The sequence below is a fragment of the Oryctolagus cuniculus genome, chromosome 1 (genome assembly GCF_964237555.1).
Source record: "Oryctolagus cuniculus chromosome 1, mOryCun1.1, whole genome shotgun sequence".
Classification (NCBI taxonomy): Eukaryota; Metazoa; Chordata; class Mammalia; order Lagomorpha; family Leporidae; genus Oryctolagus; species Oryctolagus cuniculus.
The window spans coordinates 10,506,197-10,525,285 of NC_091432.1; the positions used below are offsets into that span (position 1 = coordinate 10,506,197).

General features: G+C 62.2%; 1 protein-coding gene across 9 annotated transcripts in view; it reads right to left on the bottom strand.

Moving 5' to 3' along the window:
- The window catches only part of DAGLA (diacylglycerol lipase alpha), a 59,216-nt gene that overhangs the window by 21,948 nt on the left and 18,179 nt on the right, over window positions 1–19,089 (bottom strand). For 5 of the 9 annotated variants that reach the window (XM_051833227.2, XM_051833228.2, XM_051833221.2 and 2 more), the window contains exons 2-3: window positions 2,045–2,182; window positions 1,439–1,650 (exon numbers count right to left, since the gene is read on the bottom strand). In XM_051833227.2, the coding sequence (XP_051689187.1) occupies window positions 1,439–1,650; window positions 2,045–2,139 (307 nt within the window). In that variant the 5' untranslated portion in view covers window positions 2,140–2,182. Of the gene's footprint in view, window positions 1–1,438; window positions 1,651–2,044; window positions 2,209–2,597; window positions 3,198–3,231; window positions 5,422–19,089 lie in introns of those variants that run through there. The other 4 variants (XM_051833224.2, XM_051833222.2, XM_051833225.2 and 1 more) reach the window with 4 other exon arrangements.

Consider the following 19,089-nt stretch of genomic DNA (forward strand, 5'->3'; position numbering starts at 1 on the left):
AAGACCCCCACTGCCCCTCTGCCACACAGGTCCCAGGCTGCCCCATCACCGTTCTGTCCTACTAGCCCCTGGCTGGTCCCTCACACCCTTCACATCCCCGCGCCTCCTTCAGCACGTGGCTGGGAAGGCGGGCGGGGGAAAGGCGTCTCCCTATGCTTATTTCAGGATTTTACACTTGCATCCTGAGATCCCACACGTCTTAGGTGAGTTTCCTGATTTCTCTGGGGTGGGCACTGAAAAGGAAATTCAAAAGTCTTGGCTATACTGGCAGCCAAGAGCGCAAACACTGGAGCCAGCCAGCCCAGGTTCAAGTCCCAGCTCGGAGGCACACTGTGTGACCTTGAGAAAGCCAATAAACCCCACGGGGCCCGGCTTCCTCATCTACGAGCTGGTGACGGCTCCTCACTGTGAGCTGACACAGGGGCAGGGCTGGCTTAGCACTCAGAAGCATTTCCTGGGAAAGGGAGACAGGGCGCAGGCTTGTCCTGAGGGGAGCGGGGCCAGGCCCCTGTACGACTTCCCAGGAAGGCAAGGGTCACAGAGCAAATGCGACCCAAAAAAGGAGCTGGCCATCTGGAAAGGGGCATGGAGCAAGAATTGGACCTGGTGTCCTTGGGTCTCGGGAGCAGCTCAGCTGTGTCAGCGCTGTGCCACCGCAGCCAGAGACAACGCGAGGAGAGTTCAAAGAGTTCATGGAAAGTGGAATTAAAAGATAGGTTTATTTTGGTTCAGAAATGTTGAGAGGCCGGCATTTGCACTGCAGTGGGTAAAGCTGCTGCTGCTGATGCCGGCATCCCATATGGTCCCACTGAAAGTCCTGGCTGCTCCACTTCCGATCCAGCTCCGTGCTAATGTACCTGGGACAGCAGCAGGGGATGGCCCAGGTGCCTGGGTCCCTGCCACCCATGTGGGAGACCCCGAAGCAGCTCCCGGCTCCTGGCTTCCACCATTTGCGGAATGAACTGCAGATGGAAGATCTCTCTGTCTCTCCCTCTCTCTGTCACTCTGCCTTTCAAATAAATAAATAACTCTTTAACTTTAAATAAATAATCTTAAAACAAACTTTTTTAAAGTCATACACAATGTGGGATCTTCAAAAATTTCATGGGAACTGCATATTATGAAAAAACTAAGCATGGATTTTTTTTTCTTGCACAAAAATAAACAACTTTAATTCCATTTGCCATGAACTTTCTGTAGTACCCTCCTACATAAACGAATGGGTGTGTTCCAATAAAACTTTATTTACAAGCAACAGTGGCCTGGAGCCGGCCATATTCGGAATGTCAACCCCAGCATCTCAGAGTCTCAGCTGCCTGCTGTACCTGCTGCCAGCACAGAGCCCGGCCCACAGCACTCACAGCACAGCAGTGAGCAGAGGAGCAGGGTGCAGGCCGGGGTCTGGCGCAGCCCCCCACCCGAGGCGGGTGGCCCTTACCCAGGCGCACGTAGAGCACGTACTGCATGGAGTCGCGGGGCTCTGTGTAGAGGATGCCCCCACGCATGCTCAGCCAGATGATGGCCATCTCAGCGATCATGCAGCTCAGCAGGATGCCCAGGTAGCCGCGGCCGTGGTCCACCAGGTTCAGGGAGCAGGCCTCGTGCGGGTTGTAGACCAAGCCGAAGAGCACCACGGACAGGATTACAAACCTGCGGAGAGACCAGCAAGTGAGGCCTGGTGGCCTCCGCTTCTTGCACTGAGCCCGGCAGGCGGGCCTCCTCCTAAGACCACCGTGTCCCCCCCCCCCCCCCCCGGCCTCAAATGCCTCCAGGGCACGAGCAACCAGTGAAAGACTCGGGACAGGGGGCGAGAGCTGGGAACCCAGCCACCAGTGCGTGGAGGCAGCAGCAGCAACTCCCTGGGTGCTGGGGTCAGGTGCAGCGGTGGCCAGGAGGGGTTGCTGGGCTCCACCTGGGTGTGGCCCTAAGAGGTACCAAGTTGCAGACACCTCCTGGGGGCTGGGTCAGGACTGGGCCCAGGCAGGGAGAACAGATGGCTGCAGAGCTTCCTCCCAGGCCTCTCGGCCCGGCCTCCCAGACTTACCAGGTGGTGTGCAAGAGGAAGAGGAAGATGGCTGGCAGGACCAGGTCATCGCTGCCCACAGACCAGCGCCGCCGGAACACCACGATCCCGGGCATGGCTGGCGGCTCGGGGAGGCTCAGCGGGCCTGGCGCTCACCTCCTGGAAGGAAGCACAGGACCCTGGAGCTGTGTGGGGTGGGGGAGGGGCACAGCACCCAGGGCCCCAGCATTCCTGGGCCTCTGGCCAGTCCTAGGTGTGACCAGCAGCACACACGTCTTTGGCACTCACCTCAAGTCCATGGCCCATAGCCCAGGGACCTCCCAGCCACTGGAAATACTGATTCAATCCTGGATGGGACCCGCCTCCTGTCCTATCCACAACCCAGAACCAACACAAAGGACCTCGACAGCACAAGACTGGCTCCAGCCTCACCCCCAGGTCTCTCCTGGCCCCCGAGACTGACGCTGCCTGGGTTGCCCCAGCAGTAACTGCTCAGCTCCATCAAAGACCTGGGCTCATCCCCTCTTTCTTCCTTCATGGGATCCGTGTGAGCCCCTGCCCCCAGCCCACTTACTGCTTTGCTGCAAGCAGACCTGGCCCAGTGCACATGGTCCTTTGGGATGGGGTGGGGGCGTCCCAGGCTAAGATGGAGCCACCCCTCGGCACGAAGCCCCGCAGGACCTGGTGGGAGGGGAAGGGGGCTAAGGCCTTGGGGACAGTGGGGCAGGACCACGCTGGGACCTCGGCACACAGCAGGTGCTCAGGAAGTGCCAGTGGGATGGGGGTGTCAGTCCCCTGCTTTGCCGCAGCCCCGTGAGCCTGCTCTCTGACTTCCTTTCGTGGCCTTCCTACAGAAGCCACACCCTTGCCTCTAGGGAGGGAAGGACCAGGTGGAGCCTGGGGGCAGGGGTGTGCCCCTGGCTGCAAGGGCGGTGGGTGAGCCCAGCAGGGTAGCCCACCCTGCTCCGAGCAACCTTCCCTGCCCGGTTCCCAACTCTCAGGTAGTTGGATTCCAACTGGCCACTGGCTGGTTCAGAAAGGAGCGCCAGGAGAAACTGGGGCCCTGCTGTAAACCCAGGAAGACTGCCCGCAGGGGGTTCCTGGGAGATACCCGGGAGGGGCTGAGGGCAGCCATGCACCTGACCCCTGCTGCGGGGGGTTGGGCACCCTGCTGCTGGGCAGCTGCCCCCCAGCGGGCAGAGGCTTACAGGGCACCTGGTCCAGGGGCGAGCGGCAGGTCCTCCCGTCCCCGGTGATGACTCCGGGGGAGACGCGTGTCCGCAGAGCCCGGCAGCACTTGGGAAGGAGGCGGCCAAGTCTTCCCCCACCAGCGGGCACAGTCCTCGGGGCGGCCAGCATGTCCAGCCCGGTCCGTCTCCCTCTCCCTGGCCCCGGTGCAGCCACTCCATCCAGCACTGCCAGGGCTGCTCCCGTGGCGGGTGAGCGGCGGCGGCCGGCGGGCGGGCTGGCGGGCTGGCTGCGGGGTCGTGCCTACTCCTCCCCCCGCCTCAGGAAGTGACATCATCCCCCTCTCTCTCCGAGGAGGAGTCGGAGCCAGGATTCTGGGAAGCCAGGAGGATGGAGAGAGAAGGAGCCTCAGTGGTGGGGTGGCCGGGGACTACAGGGTCTGCTGACTGCAGGGGCTGGGGCATCGGCAGCGGCAGACAGAACAGAAATCCCGGCGTGGGCGGGGACCAGCGGGCGGGGGCCAGCGGGGCCGGGCGACACAGAGCTGCCGGCCACTGGTGTTGCTGCCGCCGCCCCCTGCACCAGGTGGCTCAGGGAGCATTGGGTGGAACGTGGGGTGGGGCTGCCCGGAGCCCCCTCGCAGAAGGAAATGTGTGGAGCTGGAGAGACCCGCGTGGCCCCAGCAGGTGTAGTGACTCCCTGCCCTGCCCCAGCCAGGCGGGGCTGGGGAGGGGAGGGGCTGGCTTGGCGGGAGCTGCCACCTGTCCTGCGCTTTCAGTTGCCTGGGATGGTCCTCCCCAGTCATGCTGGGGGGCCGCTCGGACGCCCCAGCCTTCACGTGGTGGAGGAACCTGGAACCGGATACTTCACCACCCACAGTCTGACTTCAGGCTGGGAGAAGGGCGCCCAGCTGCCATCGGGCTCCTGCAGAGGAGGCTGGACTGGCAAGCCACTGCAGCGATGTGATCAGGCTCTAGGCGGCCAGCCTGCAGCCAACACCAGGTCCCATCTGAGTGCCATGTGAGCACGCCAGGCACCCTACTCCAGGCCTGGGGACCAGGGTGGGTGCTGGGGCCCGCCCCCACAGCAGGCGTCTAGGCACAGGGGCAGGGAGCCCAGGCCCAGGAGGCAGGCTGCCTGGCTTCAAACCCAGACTCCAGCACCTACCTGCTGAGTGACTCATGTGTTGTGCCTCAGTTTCCCCATCTGTAAAATGGGATTACTCTCGCGTCCCACGTTCTGGTGAAGCTCACAAGAGGGGAGACCTCTGGACGAATGCCAGACCCCATCTTGGCCAGGGAGGGGAGTGCGTGTGAACCCCCTGCTGGCCCCTCCCACCACCAGTTAGTGGACCCTCCAGCAGGTCACCAACGGGTCATGGTCTGGGACGCAGGCAGCAGGGCCCGGCTGCATGCAGCTCGGGGGGATGGGCCAGGCCACTCTCCCTGCACATCCGTAAATCTCGGGGCTGCTATTTTTAAGGGCCTGAAAGGCATCCTTTCTCTCGGGACCCCAGCCCATCACAATGGGGGCCTGTTCGCCTGCCTGCTGGGGATGTGAGTTCATCTGGAGGAAACGTCTGGGGGCCGGGATGGGGAGGGCAGCGGCTGCTTCCTGGCCTGAGTTGCCACAAAGCAACTCCTCTTGCTGTCCCCGCCTCGGGCATGGAGTCGGTGCCCTCAGCAACCCCAGGCCAGTGGGACCTCTAGGATAGGCCCCGCACCCTCTCCAGCAGGGGGTGCAGCCTCTGGCTGGGTCCCGAGGCCAGGCGGGTGTGACCAGGGCGTCAGGAGCCCCTCGAATGGCGGCAATGATGCAAGGGCTCCAGGGGCCTCTTCCTTCCCCACCCACAGGGCCCAGTTTCCCTGCTGGTGATTCAGGCCTCCGGGTTAAGTAGTAACCATTCTGGGAGTTCCTCTTTCTAAAAATGCAAAGCCCTTTTTTAAAAATTATTTTTTTAAATGCACATCTGCCCCCTATTTTACAAGTCCTCGCAGGCTCCCTGTGGCCTGCACAGTAAGGTGAGGAGGGCCTCTTCCACCACCAGGCTGTGACTCCTGGGCCCCTGCCTCGCCTTCTCCGAATCCACACTGGCTCCCAGCAGAAGACCTGCCCCAACCCTCAGGAATGCAGGGACAACAGAGCACAGGACGGAGCTGGCCCTGGGCAGGCTGGTCCCTTCCGGCTGGGGAGTCCCTCCAGCCCCTTCTCACACTCTGCCCACCCTCCTCTTCCAACCCTCCCCACCCCGAAACTTGCTTCCTAAAAATACTTCACGGGTAGGGTCCATGCTTTGGTCACCCCAGTTCCTCTGCCAGGCAGAATCCTACTCCTCTTTCTAGCCCAGACTAAAGTCACTTCCTCTCTGAAGCCCTCCTGGTATGGCCCCCACCCATGACACTCCTCTTGGGGGACAAGATCTGTCTGCAGCAGGTCCCTGGTCCATTGTCTCACAGTTAAGGGATCCCTGCCCCAGCTCAACGGCAGTCCTGGGGCGGGGGGCCAAGGGTCATCTTCATGTCCCTCCAGCACTAGGTGCAGGGCTGGGCTCCGGTCCCTCCACCCTACCCAAACCATCTTTTCATCCCCACCTGAGCAGCGGCCCAGCCTGCTCAGCACAATGCCTGTCCCCGTCCTAAGGGCCCAGGTGGGAGCACCCTCTTCTCCTTAGCACCCACCCCTACCTCCTGGGGAAATACCCTTCCTTCTTGCCTGCCAGGCGAGGCTCCCCGTGGGGAGCCATGGCCCCCTTCCATGAGGTTCCACTGTGTTCACCTGTAAAGTGGGGACAGCGCCACCTCCTGAGGCCAGGAGGGCTCTGCAAGGTCCTGGCATACCCCTAAGTGTCTGCTGGAGTAGCAGAGCCCAGTGACTTCTGAGGACCCCTCTGACGCGATCCATGATAGGGCGTGGCCCTGGCAGGCACTCTGGGGCTCATGGTGGCTCTGCTGACCAGCAAGGGCTGCAGGGAGCGATTTTAAGCCCGGACTGGGCAATCTGCTTTGCCCTCATCCTAAGGTCGGTCCCCAGTGGGCCTGGCCTTGGGGGCGGGTTCAGCAGTAGGGGTCCCCACTGGGGCTCCATGGGTCAGGGAGGGAGGAATGCTAGAGCAACCCTGTGGACACCTCCAGAGTTTGGGCTGGGGCTGATGGGAGCAAAGGGCTCCCTGCCCGCCTGCAGAGGGGTCACGGCCCCTGAGTGCCCACCGGAGACAGGATGATGTGCTTGGCCCATCAGATCTGCCCCCTGGCCAAACGTGGTCTCAGACACCAGGGCCCAGGGCCGGGCTGGGGGTTGAGCCTGAAGGAGGAGATGACAGCCAGCTTGGGGTCACAGGGACATGCCTGACGCCAGTTGAGCACCTCTTAGGTCCTAGTCCTGGACTCATCACTTTCAGTCCCTGCAGAGGTAACACAGGTGACAGTGTCACTCATACCACGGGGAGAGCAGGGGATGGGGAAAAGTCCATGTCTAAAACCAGACTTCAAGGCCAGCATTGTGGCTCTGTCGCTTCCCAGCTATGTGGCTATGTGAACTTGGAAAAGCCGCCGGACTTCTCTTCCTCGCTTCTGAGAGGGGGACGAGCAGAGTTCCCACGAGGGTCAGGGGTCCTGCACTTAGAGCAGCGCCGGTCCCTCAGCGAGTGCACAGCAGGTGTGCCCCCTTCCAGCCTCACCACTGCTACCCAAGCGGAGACCAAGGCTCAGAGGAAGGCTCAGGCCCTGATGCTCTTTGCAGACCAAATGGCAAGCAGGACCGATCACTCCGCCACCATCCAGAGCCCACACCTGCTGGTCCCCTGGACCCCTACCCCGATGTGGCCCTGGTCATGCTGTCCTACAGTGACTTAGAAGGGGTCTCAAGCCAGTCCCATTGTCCTCGTGAGGAAAGTGGCTCCCAGCTCCTCTCAGCACGTCCCTCCCTGTGTTGTCATCACCCGGTACTGGACAGAAAGCCCCGCAGTCCCCAAGCCGGCCTACTTCCTGGGGACACCGAGGTCAGCAGGGAGCCAGGGCAGATTCCTTCTCGTGCTCGGGAAGACGCATAACCCTCACAGAAGCCGGCAACTCCACACGAGCTCCCTGCTGGAGAAAAACCTGTGGGGAGGCGTCAACCACTTGCGGTCCCACTGGCTGCTCTTAAGCCTGCAGGCAGGTGGAGTCCCGGGCACTCTGCAGCCAGTGTGACTAAGGACAGGAGGTTCACAGCCAAAGGCTACCTTCCTGAGTCCCCCTTCTGCCCTCCCCTGCTGAGGCTGAAGATGGAGCCCAGCCCCAGATCAAGGGCAGGACAGAAAGGCGTGGTCCCTCCAGGCTCCGGTGAATGGAAAGAGAAGGCTGGGGAATGAGCCAGTTGCATGTGTGAGAGTCATCAAGGCACTCACAGTTGCTTCCTGGCGGCCAAGGGGAGAGGGGAAACTGGCGGGGCTGGAAGGGCTGTTGTAGTTCTGCCGGGCGTTGTCAGCCTTGGTGTCCTGAGGGGAGAACCCAGGACTCTCCCTTCCTCAATGCTCTCGGGGTTCCCACAAGAGTGCCCTGAAGTCGGAAGGTGCTCCCAGACAGCCCAGGGGCACCTGCTCTGCCCTCTTGGCCTGCCCAATTCTGGGAGTGTCTGTGTCGGCTCTGGGGCCGGCCCAGGCTGCGGGGGGTTGTCTGAGCGGGGCAAATGACCACAGCGAGGCTAGGCCCCCCGCAGGCTGCCCAGGGCATAGGCTCCACCCCAGCGGGGATGGGCTCACCCACACAGCTCACCACCTTGCCTAACCGGGTACTGACTCCAGCCAGGTGCACACACAGGCTTTGGTTCAATTCCAGCCCCTTCACTTGGCAGCTGTGCGACTGTGGTCACTGCTTAACCTCTCTGCGCTGCCGTCTGAGGCCTAAACGAGAGGGCAGAGGGAGGGGATAGATGTGGAAACCAGGATCACTTGGAATAACTGCAGAGGCCACTCAGTGGTCCTTGGCACAATCCCGTGGGTATGGTGGGTCCGGCTGTTCCCATGTCCCAGGTGGGGAAATCGAGGCCTGGAGAGATTATACAACTCAGTAAGTGAGTAACCGACTTTGAAGCCAGGTCTGCCTGCCACATTCTCCCTGCTGGCCGGAGACTCCTGTCCACAAAGGAGCCACCTGGGAGAGGAGCCCCGTGCACCTGTAGGCTGGGGCCTGGGTTGTTTCCCTTCTAACACTCGTGTCAGCCACTTGCAAACATAAACTCACTTAATCGTCCAAACACCCCTGGGAGGGAGCAGCTGCTGTTACTCCACAGGCAGGAGAAGCAGCCGGGCCAGGACCGCGCAGCCTAGTTCCAGAGCCCACGCCTTAACCTCTGCACGCCCCTTCCCAGGTGTGGGATTCAGCGAAATGCCTGTCTTGAAACCCACGAGCTGGCCGCGCACTCCCCTCACGGAGCGACTTTCCTGCCCCCAGAAGGCAGGGCCCTGGGCACCGCAAAGAGCTCTCTGGGTCCTCAGAATCACAATCGCACCCTCACAGGGGACGGCACTGGCCCCACTGTTCACATGAGGAAAACTGAGCCCACGGGACAGACAGAGGACACACGGCTAGAAACACTGTGTGGCATCACGCGAGAGGCTGAGAGGTGAAACGTTTTCGCCAAGCACCCGGCGACCAGGCCACAGCTCCGGGCAGCCTCTGAAGCCGGGCTCCTGGCCTCCACGCACACAGACGCCTGCCTGCTCTACCGTGAGCGCCCCTTCTCTTTCCCAGCTCTGCAGCTCCCTGGGGGAGGCCGCGGGGCTGGCCTCGGAAGGCACCAGAGGGAGGAAGGTGACAGAGAAAGCACACGTGGGCTGGGGGCCGCGTGTGCCACCAGCCTGTGCCCGGCTGTGTGCCACCCAAGTGAGGGCTGTTGCTTTTCGCATAGCAGCTGTGCCAGAGCAGACGGCAGAGCTGAGCCTGCCCAGGGCCGGGGCAGGATTTCAGCGCGAGCTGGGTCCTCACATGCCCAGGCCCTGGAGCGGCCAGGGGCAGGCCAGGGATGCCACTGTCCTTTGTTCCCTGTCCCCTGGGTCAGGCTGGCCTTAAAGGACCAGGGATCTGCCTCCTACACCCTTGCTATATGCCCGCCACTCAGTGGTCCTTGCCACAATCCCGTGGGTATGGTGGGTCCGGCTGTTCCCATGTCCCAGGTGGGGAAATCGAGGCCTGGAGAGATTATATAACCCAGTGAGTGAGTAACCAGACTTTGAAGCCAGGTCTGCCTGCCACATTCTCCCTGCTGGCCGGAGACTCCCGCCCACAAAGGAGCCACCTGGGAGCCCGGCACGGAGTCCCAGAAGCCCGGGTACTGGTGGCTAAGTCCCCACAAACAGTCCCACCAGCTACTCAATCATGCTCATTTTTTAAAAAACTACACAACACTTACCACATGCTGAGTACCATCGCAGGCCCACGGAGACATCCTTCTATAGTGCAACCCTTTTGACAACACTGTCTAGCAAATGCTTTTCTTGTCCCCATTTTATGGACGAGGAAACTAAGGCTGAGAGGGCAGGGAACTCGGCCACTGTCACTGAGCGGGCAAGCGGCAGAGCCAGGGCCCTAGAGCTCAGGCTCGCAGCCCCTCCCCACAAGCCTCCACCAGGGCTCCATTTATCAGCGAGGCTGAGCCCGTGGTTTCTCACGCTAATTATTCTCCACGCCTCTACAAGGAACAGAATTTGCCATCTGCCACTGGCCCTGCCACTGCCACCAGCCGACTCCCTGGGAATCAAGTGAAGCCTTGGGTTTCCTGCCAGTTGTTCTGGGGGGGACACTGGCCGCTGGGGGACGAGGTGGGGGGGGACCCTGGAGGGCAGCAGGACCCCTCCTTGGCAGCCAGGCTGGGCCCCCTCTCCTGGGAGAGGCTGCGGCTGGGGCTATGCCAGGGCTCACTCAGTCTTGGCCTCCGACTTCTCCATGGCACAGGAGTCCCCAGGCTCTGTCCAGGCAAAGTTCTTTGTGAGTTCTTCCTTGGAGACTGTTTATTCTCCTAAAACCAGGACAGGCGGTGACCAGAGGTGGCCTGGAGCGGCCCAGAGGGGCGGGCTGTGCTGGGGTCTGGGATGGGCACGGGTGGCTCAGGCCTACTTTCCTCCACACCGGGTCCTCCTGCCTGTCTGTGGGGACAGCACAGGCGGGCGGCACGCAGACACGCATCGCCGGCTGCGATCCTTTCCATTCGCCCCTGTGGTTGTCTCACGCTCCTCCTGCACCTCGGTGTCTTCATCCCCCTCTCCCTTGGGAGACGCAGAGGCCTAGAGGGTGGTGCTGCTCCCCGGCCCCCCCCGCCCCGACCCAGCTGCCGCGCTCCCTCCAGCCCTGGGTTCCATCGCTTCTGGTTGTCTGTGACCAACATTTCTCTGAGCTTCAGTGTCCTCATCGGTGCCAAGGAACAAGGAGAGCATTCACGTCGCAGGGAGTCAACAACGACATCCCAGCGCCTGGCTGGCAGAAGGCAGCAGCTGCATTCCTCTTGCGGGATTAATCATCGCACCCTTCTCCTCGCTTAGCAAGCCCCTGCAGCCACGTCCAGCGCCCCCAGCCAGAACGGCCCCATGCTCTTCCCCCCGTGACCTGGCTGACCCACACCTGTGCCCACCCTCGCCCGGTCTCCCTTCTTGGCCAGGGACAGAGGACTCTTGGAGGAGCTCCCCTGACACACGAGGCTTCGGGGGCACCGCTTTTTACCGACAAGCCAGTGAGATGGGCAGCAAGACCCGCAGGACAGCGCGGGCCTCAGGGCCATGGCCGTGCGGCTCCAAAACAACCAGAGGCCTGCAGGGACAAGTGCTGACCCCCGGCCCGCCCTGTAGACCCTTCCCACATCCAAGATGCTCTGGGTGCAGAGGTGCCCTGTCCAAGCCACCTGCCCAGCCCCCGAGGGCCTCCCCCGGCCCAGGGCCCCCTGCTGGGAGCGCACCCCCCCCCCATGGCCCCCAGGGCATCCCCAGGAGCTCCGAGGAGCACAGCTTTCTCCAGAGGAGAATCAGTCCCGGGCGCTGGCAACACCTCGGAGAGGAATTAGCGCCTCCCAGTTCATTAGGGCCCCTAATGAGGCCGTGAATGAGATGCTAAGTGGGCATGAGGAGCCTGACACCTCCCCTCTGGGAGCCCCCCTCCCTGTGCCCAGCATACCCGGAGCCGCCAGGTCCTGCCGTGCCTGCTCAGGCCGGGGGCCTGCCCTGCTCGGGCACATGCCGCTCAAGGGCTGTGTGGTCCCTCTCTGGGTGGCACGGTCATCTAGGGCACAGGCCAGCCGCTCAGGCTATTGGGTTTCACTTCAACCATTCCCAGGGCATCGGGGACGCGGGCGGGGATCGAGTGACTTGGTAACGCGAGCTCTGTCCCGGGGGAGGTCTGCAGAACCCCAGTGTGTGGCAGGAATGACCGACACCCCCCTACCCAACAGGGCACGGAGCTAGCGGTGGCATCCATCGCCACAGTGGCACTCAGCCGGGGCCCAGTCCTCTTCCTCTACAAAGCGGGTTGCCAGCCACCCTCAGGGGCCCCGGTGGAGGGGTGGCCCCGGCAGGCAGGGTTCTGGCACTTGTAGGCCACATCAGCAGAACAGCTCTCGGCTGCTTCATGTGTGGAAGTTCCTGGTCACACTGTGTTGGGCTGAGCAGTCTGTCCTGGTCACACTGTGTTGGGCTGAGCAGTCTCTCCTGGTCACACTGTGTTGGGCTGAGCAGTCTCTGTCCTGGTCACACTGTGTTGGGCTGAGCCGTCTCTCCTGGTCACACTGTGTTGGAGCTGAGCAGTCTCTGTCCTGGTCACACTGTGTTGGGCTGAGAGTCTCTGTCCTGGTCACACTGTGTTGGGCTGAGCAGTCTCCTTCCTGGTCACACTGTGTTGGAGCTGAGCAGTCTCTGTGCTGGTCACACTGTGTTGGAGCTGAGCAGTCTCTGTGCTCTACGACGTCCGGGTCCCACTGCAGAGCTCTCAGGAAACCGCCGTGGGGCTTCCCACGGTTGCCCGACCTTGTGGGACCATCACACGGGAAGGGAGGCTGCTGACCCAGGGGCTCAGAGACCAGGGATGGTGACCGACTTCTCTGTCCTCAGACCACCCGCCTCTCCCGGGGGTGACAAAGCTGCCTGAGGCACACATGACAACAGGGTCTCCAACAAGGCAAGGGGGCTCGGGAAGCCCTCTGCTGCAGGACAGAGGACAGAGCTGGACTTGGCTTGGTCCCAGTGCCTTTATTTACTCAGACGTCCACTTGGCCATGACCTTCACAGCAACATGCAGGGGCTGCCTCCTTTCAGCACAAATGGACTACGGTCTCCTTGTCTGTAAGACGGGAATAGTGACGACGATGATGATGACGATGACAGCAGCGCCTCCTCAGGACCGGCTGTGAGGACCAAGTGAGCTGGCAGTCACGCTGTGCTGGGAGCAGGCTCCGGCACAGAAGAGGAGCTGGGTGGCACTGGCCACCTGCACACACAGTTTCCACTGAAGTACCCGCAGTCCCCTTTGCAAAAGCACGTGATGGCCCTTCCGCGTCCTTTGAGACCTGCAGTCCCCGGCTGCGAAGCCCTGTGCACCCAGCTCCCGACGTCCAGCCTGGCACACGCTCCGCATCCCCACCTCCGTGTCCCTGCCTGCTCCAGGTGCGTCTCCAGGTGGGGCCTCAGGGGCCCTCTCCACACTGTCCCCCAGCTGGCCTGAAGCCCTGGCCCCGTCACCGGTGACGGCTCGGGTCAGTCCGCGGCCCACTTCCCCACAGGTTTCTGGGGCCTTGCCTTTTATGTTACACTGCAGCTGCCCAAGGAGAAAACTCTGGCCTCCCGCTGCTCCTCTCCTGGCCTCTGGGGGATGGGCTGTGGGTGACTGGAAATGGTGGGAGAGAGAGCCACGCAGAGGACATGGGCCTCCTGCTTGTCCACACCTGAGCAGGCCCCACAGTCCCACTGGGCTCTGGATGCCAGGCAAGGGCAGGGCCCCGCCCGCTCGGCCTTGGACTCTAGAGTCTGGCATCGCGTTCCTGCCCGGAGGACTGGCCCTCAGGAGCCTAGGGCCCCGGCCTTGTCACACTCCTCCTCCTGTGTCCCCTGCTTTCAGACCCGCTCCTTGGGTGTGGCAGGAGGCGGAGCTGGGGCGGCCGCATGCTCTGCACAGCCCTGGTGACCACAGGCGGGGACAGCAGCCTTGCAGCCCGGGTGGCTCTCCGCCACCACTTAGCAAGGACACAGCAGGGAAGTAACAGGCGTTTGGCAGGGCCTCGCTGCAGTCAGCCGGGGCCAGTGCCCTCGGCCCCTCCACTGGTGGTCGTGGGCTGGGGCGGGCCTCTCGCTGACCCCCGTGGGCCTGATGGTGGTCAGTGCGGCTGTTGGGAACTCCAGGGGACGGAACTTTCAACAAAGGAGCTGACGGCAGCCTCCGGAGCAGGAGCAGCAGGGCAGGCGCTGAGTGCTAATGGGATGCCCACCTGGGGCTGTCAGCCAGACAAAGTCCTGGCGAGCCTGGCGGAGGCTGGGGCTCCTGCTGCGCCCAAGTGGCACCTCGCCTCCTCCGGGGTTCGGGTGACAATCTGACAAAGCCTGCTTCCTCGGCGGGCCCAGGCCTTCCTTGCTCATCTCAGGGAGGCTCCGGGGTGGGGGCTGGGGTGGGGGTGAAGGAGGCAGCAGGCGCTGGGGGATCTGGGGGGTCAGCCTGCGTCAGAGCTCGTGCTGACTTCTCCACCCCCGGTGGCCGCTGGATGCTATAAATACCACTCCTGTCTCTGGATGCTGCAGGAGGTGACCTAGAATCGTGGGCTGCGAGGCCTCCTAGGTGCCCCCCTCCTCCCGCCTGTTTCTGACAGAGCCTGGCTGACCAGAGCACCCACGTGACACGACAGTGCCCGTGGTTGGGCACGGTCCTCGACCTGCATGGAAAACCCAACACGGAAGGAGACAGGTCTGAGCTTCCCACCGTCTTCACATGCAAAGCCCTGAGGGCACCGGGCCCCTGGAGAGCAAAGCCTTGGCCAGCCCAAGAGGCAGGGAAGGGGCGCGCACTCAAGGCCGCCGGCCAGCTTCAGCTCGGCTGTTGTCCATACACTCGAGGCAGCTTCCAGCATCAGGCTCCCTCGGAAACCCGGTTCAGGGCTGCAAGCTCCAAAGCCAGGTGACCCCAAGTCCCACCTCCCCTACCTTCCCAGTCCCATGGTTCCTCCACGATTCTCGGTTTGACCTGGTTTCCAAACTCATCATCACCCTGGAAGCCTCCTGGGACACAGTCTACTTTGACAGGGGCCCCGTGACAACGGTTAGCGGTTGCTGCATGCGTTTATTCGTTGGCGTGCCTCTGAGCTAGCTCCTCCCTGAGGGCTCACAGGCAGGCTCGGGCCTCAAACCCTCGGCATGGCTGACCTAGGAGCACAGGACAGGAAGTGGTCTCCAGACCCGGCAGGTGAGGTCCCAACATTCACAGGTGGCCAAGATTTGTTTCCATGCTGCCTGCAAATGGGGGCGGGGGGAGACAGCCACAGAGGGGACATGGCCTCTTCCGGAACAGGCTCTTCAAGGAGAAAAGGCAGGAGACTGCTCTGGGGGCGGGCCCTGGTTAGTGCGACCACAGGTGCAGTACGGTTAAAATTAAATTCAGGCACACAGCTGTTCTCCACCCATCCATCCATCCAATAATAATGGCTCCTACTGAGTGCCATAGGAAGATGGCAATAAATAAAAGCCAACGAGGGGCCCAGAGTTCACAGCCCAGAAAGCAAGGCAGCTGGAAGTCACTCATCACACATGATGATGCACCCCACGATGTATACTTGGGAGGGGGCAGTCCCATCACAGCTTGGATGGGGGGCGAGGGGCCAGGTCCTGGATCTGGGCTTGGGGAACCATGGGTGGCACGGGTGTCAGGGTGGAGAGAAGCATGTGGCCCAGACTGAGACTTGGCAGGTGGAAGTCCGTGGGTGAGGGCACTGTCCAGGGCGACCCTGGCTTCCTGGCTTGTGAGACTGCACAGGCAGGCAGGAGGGCACCCGATCTCAGAGGAGCACCTTGAGAATGGGGGCCTGGGGCTGCCCGTCCTCCCCATAACTCAACGTGCTCCCCTAAACGGCTCAGTCCAGCTCAGTCCTGACCTTAAGCAAGCCCGTGCACAGGCAGTCCAACCTGTCAGACTGCCGGGCACCCATTCGGGGTGAGCACATGCCTGGAACTGGAAGTAATTCCCCTGAACATCCAACTCGTCACTCTTCCTGCCACCCAGCCCTGACCACCAACAGGACCCCATGGGAGGTGAGGTGATCCCAGAGCTCAAACAAACCCATGCAGGAAGGGGGGTGGCGAGGGGATATTTGCTTCATGTTAGCCTTGCATCTTTCTCTCCCCTCTCCCCCCACCCCTCCCTTCCTTCCGTACATATTCTTCCCATCCATTCTCCCCTCTCCCTATCCAACTACCATCCAACTACCTATCCAGGCATCTACCCATCTACCCACCCCTCTTCCCTCCCTTCCATCTGTCTATCCATCAACCCACCCACCATTTCCAGTCCTTCCACAATGCCCACCACTCTTATGCTGGCTGCCTGCCCTGCAGGACCTGGCCTCTGCCTGCCTTCCTCTCTCCCCACACTGCCCTGGCTCATTTCCCTCTCAGGCCCACTGGCCTTCTTGCTCACCCTCAACAGGCCAAGTGCATCCTGTCTTGACACCTCTGCCCTCACGCCTCCTCCTGCCTGGACATAGCTCACCCCACCCCCACACTCAGATCTCTGCGTGGCTGGCCTTCCTCTGACTCACTCAGTTCCTAGCTCAAATGTCCCCTCCCTCCTCAGACCTGCCGCTCATCTCAGGGAGCCCGGTCCTTCCCTGTCCCAGGACTCTGTCTTATTTAATTCTCATCACTGTGCACTAACACCCTCTTCTTTACTCTCTGGTTGCCCTCACCAGGCCTGGCTCTCCCAGGCAGGGACCCAACACCCAGCAAAAGGCCTGGCAGGTGGCAGGAGTCACTAAGTCCCTGCTGCCTGGAGGAGAAGCCATTTTTGAGGATGGTGCAAAGGGACAGAGACAGGAGACATGGAGCAGCAGCCTGTGTGGCGCTGAGCCCAGAGCCCAGGGCCCTGACTCTAGGCCCTGGCTCTTGCCACACCAGGCTGCCTCATGCCCAGCTTCCAAAGCCAGATCCTGAATTGCCCCGTGCAGCAGCAACTGAGCCTGAACTTCACTGTTGCCCAACGGTCGTGCTGTGGGCGCGGCAGGAGGAAATGTGCCATCTACTTGACTGATGAGGCAGCTGTGGTGGGAAGGGGGTGCTGGCGACTTTTCTGCAAAGACACCACGAGCAGGACCTGCTGCTGTGGGGCTGGCCCACACTGATAAGCTCCCCCCCGCCCGCTCCCTGTGGACCTGAGCAAGTGTGACTTTTGTTGTGAGGAGAGGAACACTCAGGATGCAGCCAGGGGCGGGAGCCCTCTCCCGGTGGCAGGGTCTGCAGCTTGGGCTGAGCTGGCTCTGGCCTGCCTGCGAGAGTGAAGCCCCAGGGAAATGAGGTCCCCGCTAGGGGCCTGGGGTCTTCACCTGGAAGATGGGCGGTTGCCACTGTCCCAGGATTCGCCCCATCCTTCTCCATTTCCAAGGCCCTGCAGCCTGTGGCTCAGGGACGCGGTCCACGGTCATGAGGAAGGTGCAGAGCTCTGCAGTGCTGCGGCCCTCCCACCTGCTTTCCCCTGGACCCTGCCATGGCTCTGGGAGGCACACAGGCCGTGGCCCAGGGTTGCTGGGGACCCCGTGTCGGAAGCCCGTCAGAACGAAGGTCAAAACCTAACCCATCAGTGAGGCTCAGTCTCCACAGTGGAGGGAGGGAGACAGGGAGACTCAAGCAAGCCGACCTGGTAATGGGTCCACTTCCCTCCCGTGACCCCGATCTGCTCTCTGCCAACCTCTGAGGAACGTCAGGAGAGCGAGTCAGAGGGAGGCCTCTTGGAAGGAAGGCACTAAGAGAAGCCCTAGCCACACACTCCCCCTGACCGGAGGGAGCCTCTCCCGGACCACATGGGGGCCCAGCTCCTCCCGCTCACACCTGCCCAACGGGAGACTGCAGGCAGGGTGGGAGCGGCATCCCAGCATCCCCCAGCCCTGAGGCAGCGGCAGGGCCAGTAGCCATGCGCGGGGAGGGGGGGGGCAATTTCTAGTCCTGAGGCCCCTCTGTGCCCGGCCCTTCCACTGTTGCCTGCTCACTGCTCAGAGCCTCCTCTCAGCCCTTCTGGGGCCTTTGCTGGACGCATGAGATCACGTCTGGGGAGGGCTCCCAGCGCCTCCGGGGGAAAGGGCCGGAGGGAGGGGGGTGGGATTAATTATGTATTAATGTGCTTATTTATTAGCACTTCTGTCGGCTGCAGGGGCAGAGAGGGAAATGCGTGGGGCTTGGCGTCACAGGATCCAGGCTGGAAACTGGGCCAGGCTACTGAACAGGTGTGGGCAAGTCGTGGCCTCTTTGAGCCCCGATTCCTGGACAAAAGGGATAAAGAACCACCGAGCGGTGCGGCTGAGGGCTCAGCACGATGGGACTTCCTTAACCTGTTAAGACGGGACTGCAAGAGCACCTGCCCCATCTGCCACGCTCTGGGAGGAGGAAGGGCCAGGCTGGCACAGAGCTGCATGTGAGCGGGCTCCGGCCGACGCCACTATGGCAGCTGGAGGAGCAGGGGTGAAGGGGCTGCGCTCAGGCTCTACCCCACCCCTGAAGCAGCAGGAGGAGGTGCAGAGCAGGGCCTGGCAGTCACAGCAGCTTACGTGACAAAGCCCAGGAGACCAGTACTTCTCTTCGTCCCCATTGGTCCTGCTCCCAGCTGAGAAGGCGTGATGGGGCTACCTGTGCTTCCCACGGCCAGCAGCCCGAGGCTACCCTCACCAGCCAGGCTGCCTCCTCACCTCCAGCACCTGGCAGGCAGAGTTCCCCAGGAGCCAGCAGCCAGGGTCCAGGCAACCTCCTGCAGCTATGCCCACCTGAGAGTGAAGATGCCCTCCCAGCTGCTCTAGGTTCTCAGAGCTCTTTGCCCATGGAGGACGCCAGGCGGTGTCTTGGTGACGGCCTGCTCATCCTCACAGCTTGTACAGCAGGTACTGAGCAGCACAGAGCCCACGGCAGTGGGCTTGCTAAAAGCCGCCATGCAAAGCAGGGTGGAAAAATCCGAGACCACATGCCCGGAGACTCGCGTCCTCACGGGACCAGAGCCACTTGGTGAGGCTGGCCTGCAGGGAGGGAGGCTCCTGGCTCCCTGCCTCGCTGATATGTGCCTCCTCCAGGGTCCCAGTTGTGGGAGAGACAAGGCTCCCTCTTCCCAGGGATGCCAGATCACTCCAGCCACTAGTTGCCTAACCTGTGCCTCTCAGCGCCTTGGTCCCAGGACCAGGACCACAGCCTCCAGGAGCCATTGGCAATGAGCTCAGGCAGCCCAGAGAGAGGATGCTGGGAGCCATTACTCTCTGGAGGGTACCCAGAGGGGAATCAGGTCCAGGGCTTGTGCCTCCTAGGCAGGCCCCGAGGCTGGAGGAGTTCAAGCTCCTGGGGCTGATTCATCTGAAAGGGGGGGAAGGGAAGGTCAGGGCAGGGACTGGTCGAATGGGCAAGCTCTCCTGCTCGGAGGAAGGGTGGGGGCCTGCAGACAGCTACGGCTGCTCCAAGAAATCCAGAAAAGGAGCAGATGTGTCTGTGCGTGCCTCTGCCCCTCGCCACACAAAAGCCCCATTGATACCGCCCCTCAGCCCCACACCCCAGGGCCAGTGCCCCAGCCACCAGGGCTCTTGGGGGGCCTCTCCTGCCCCTTGCCGACAGTCCTGCTGCTGCAGCCACTGCTGCCTTGGCACGCCAGGCATGCCAGGCCCGGGCACTGTAAGGTCACATGCTCTGTGTGGGTGAGGCCAGC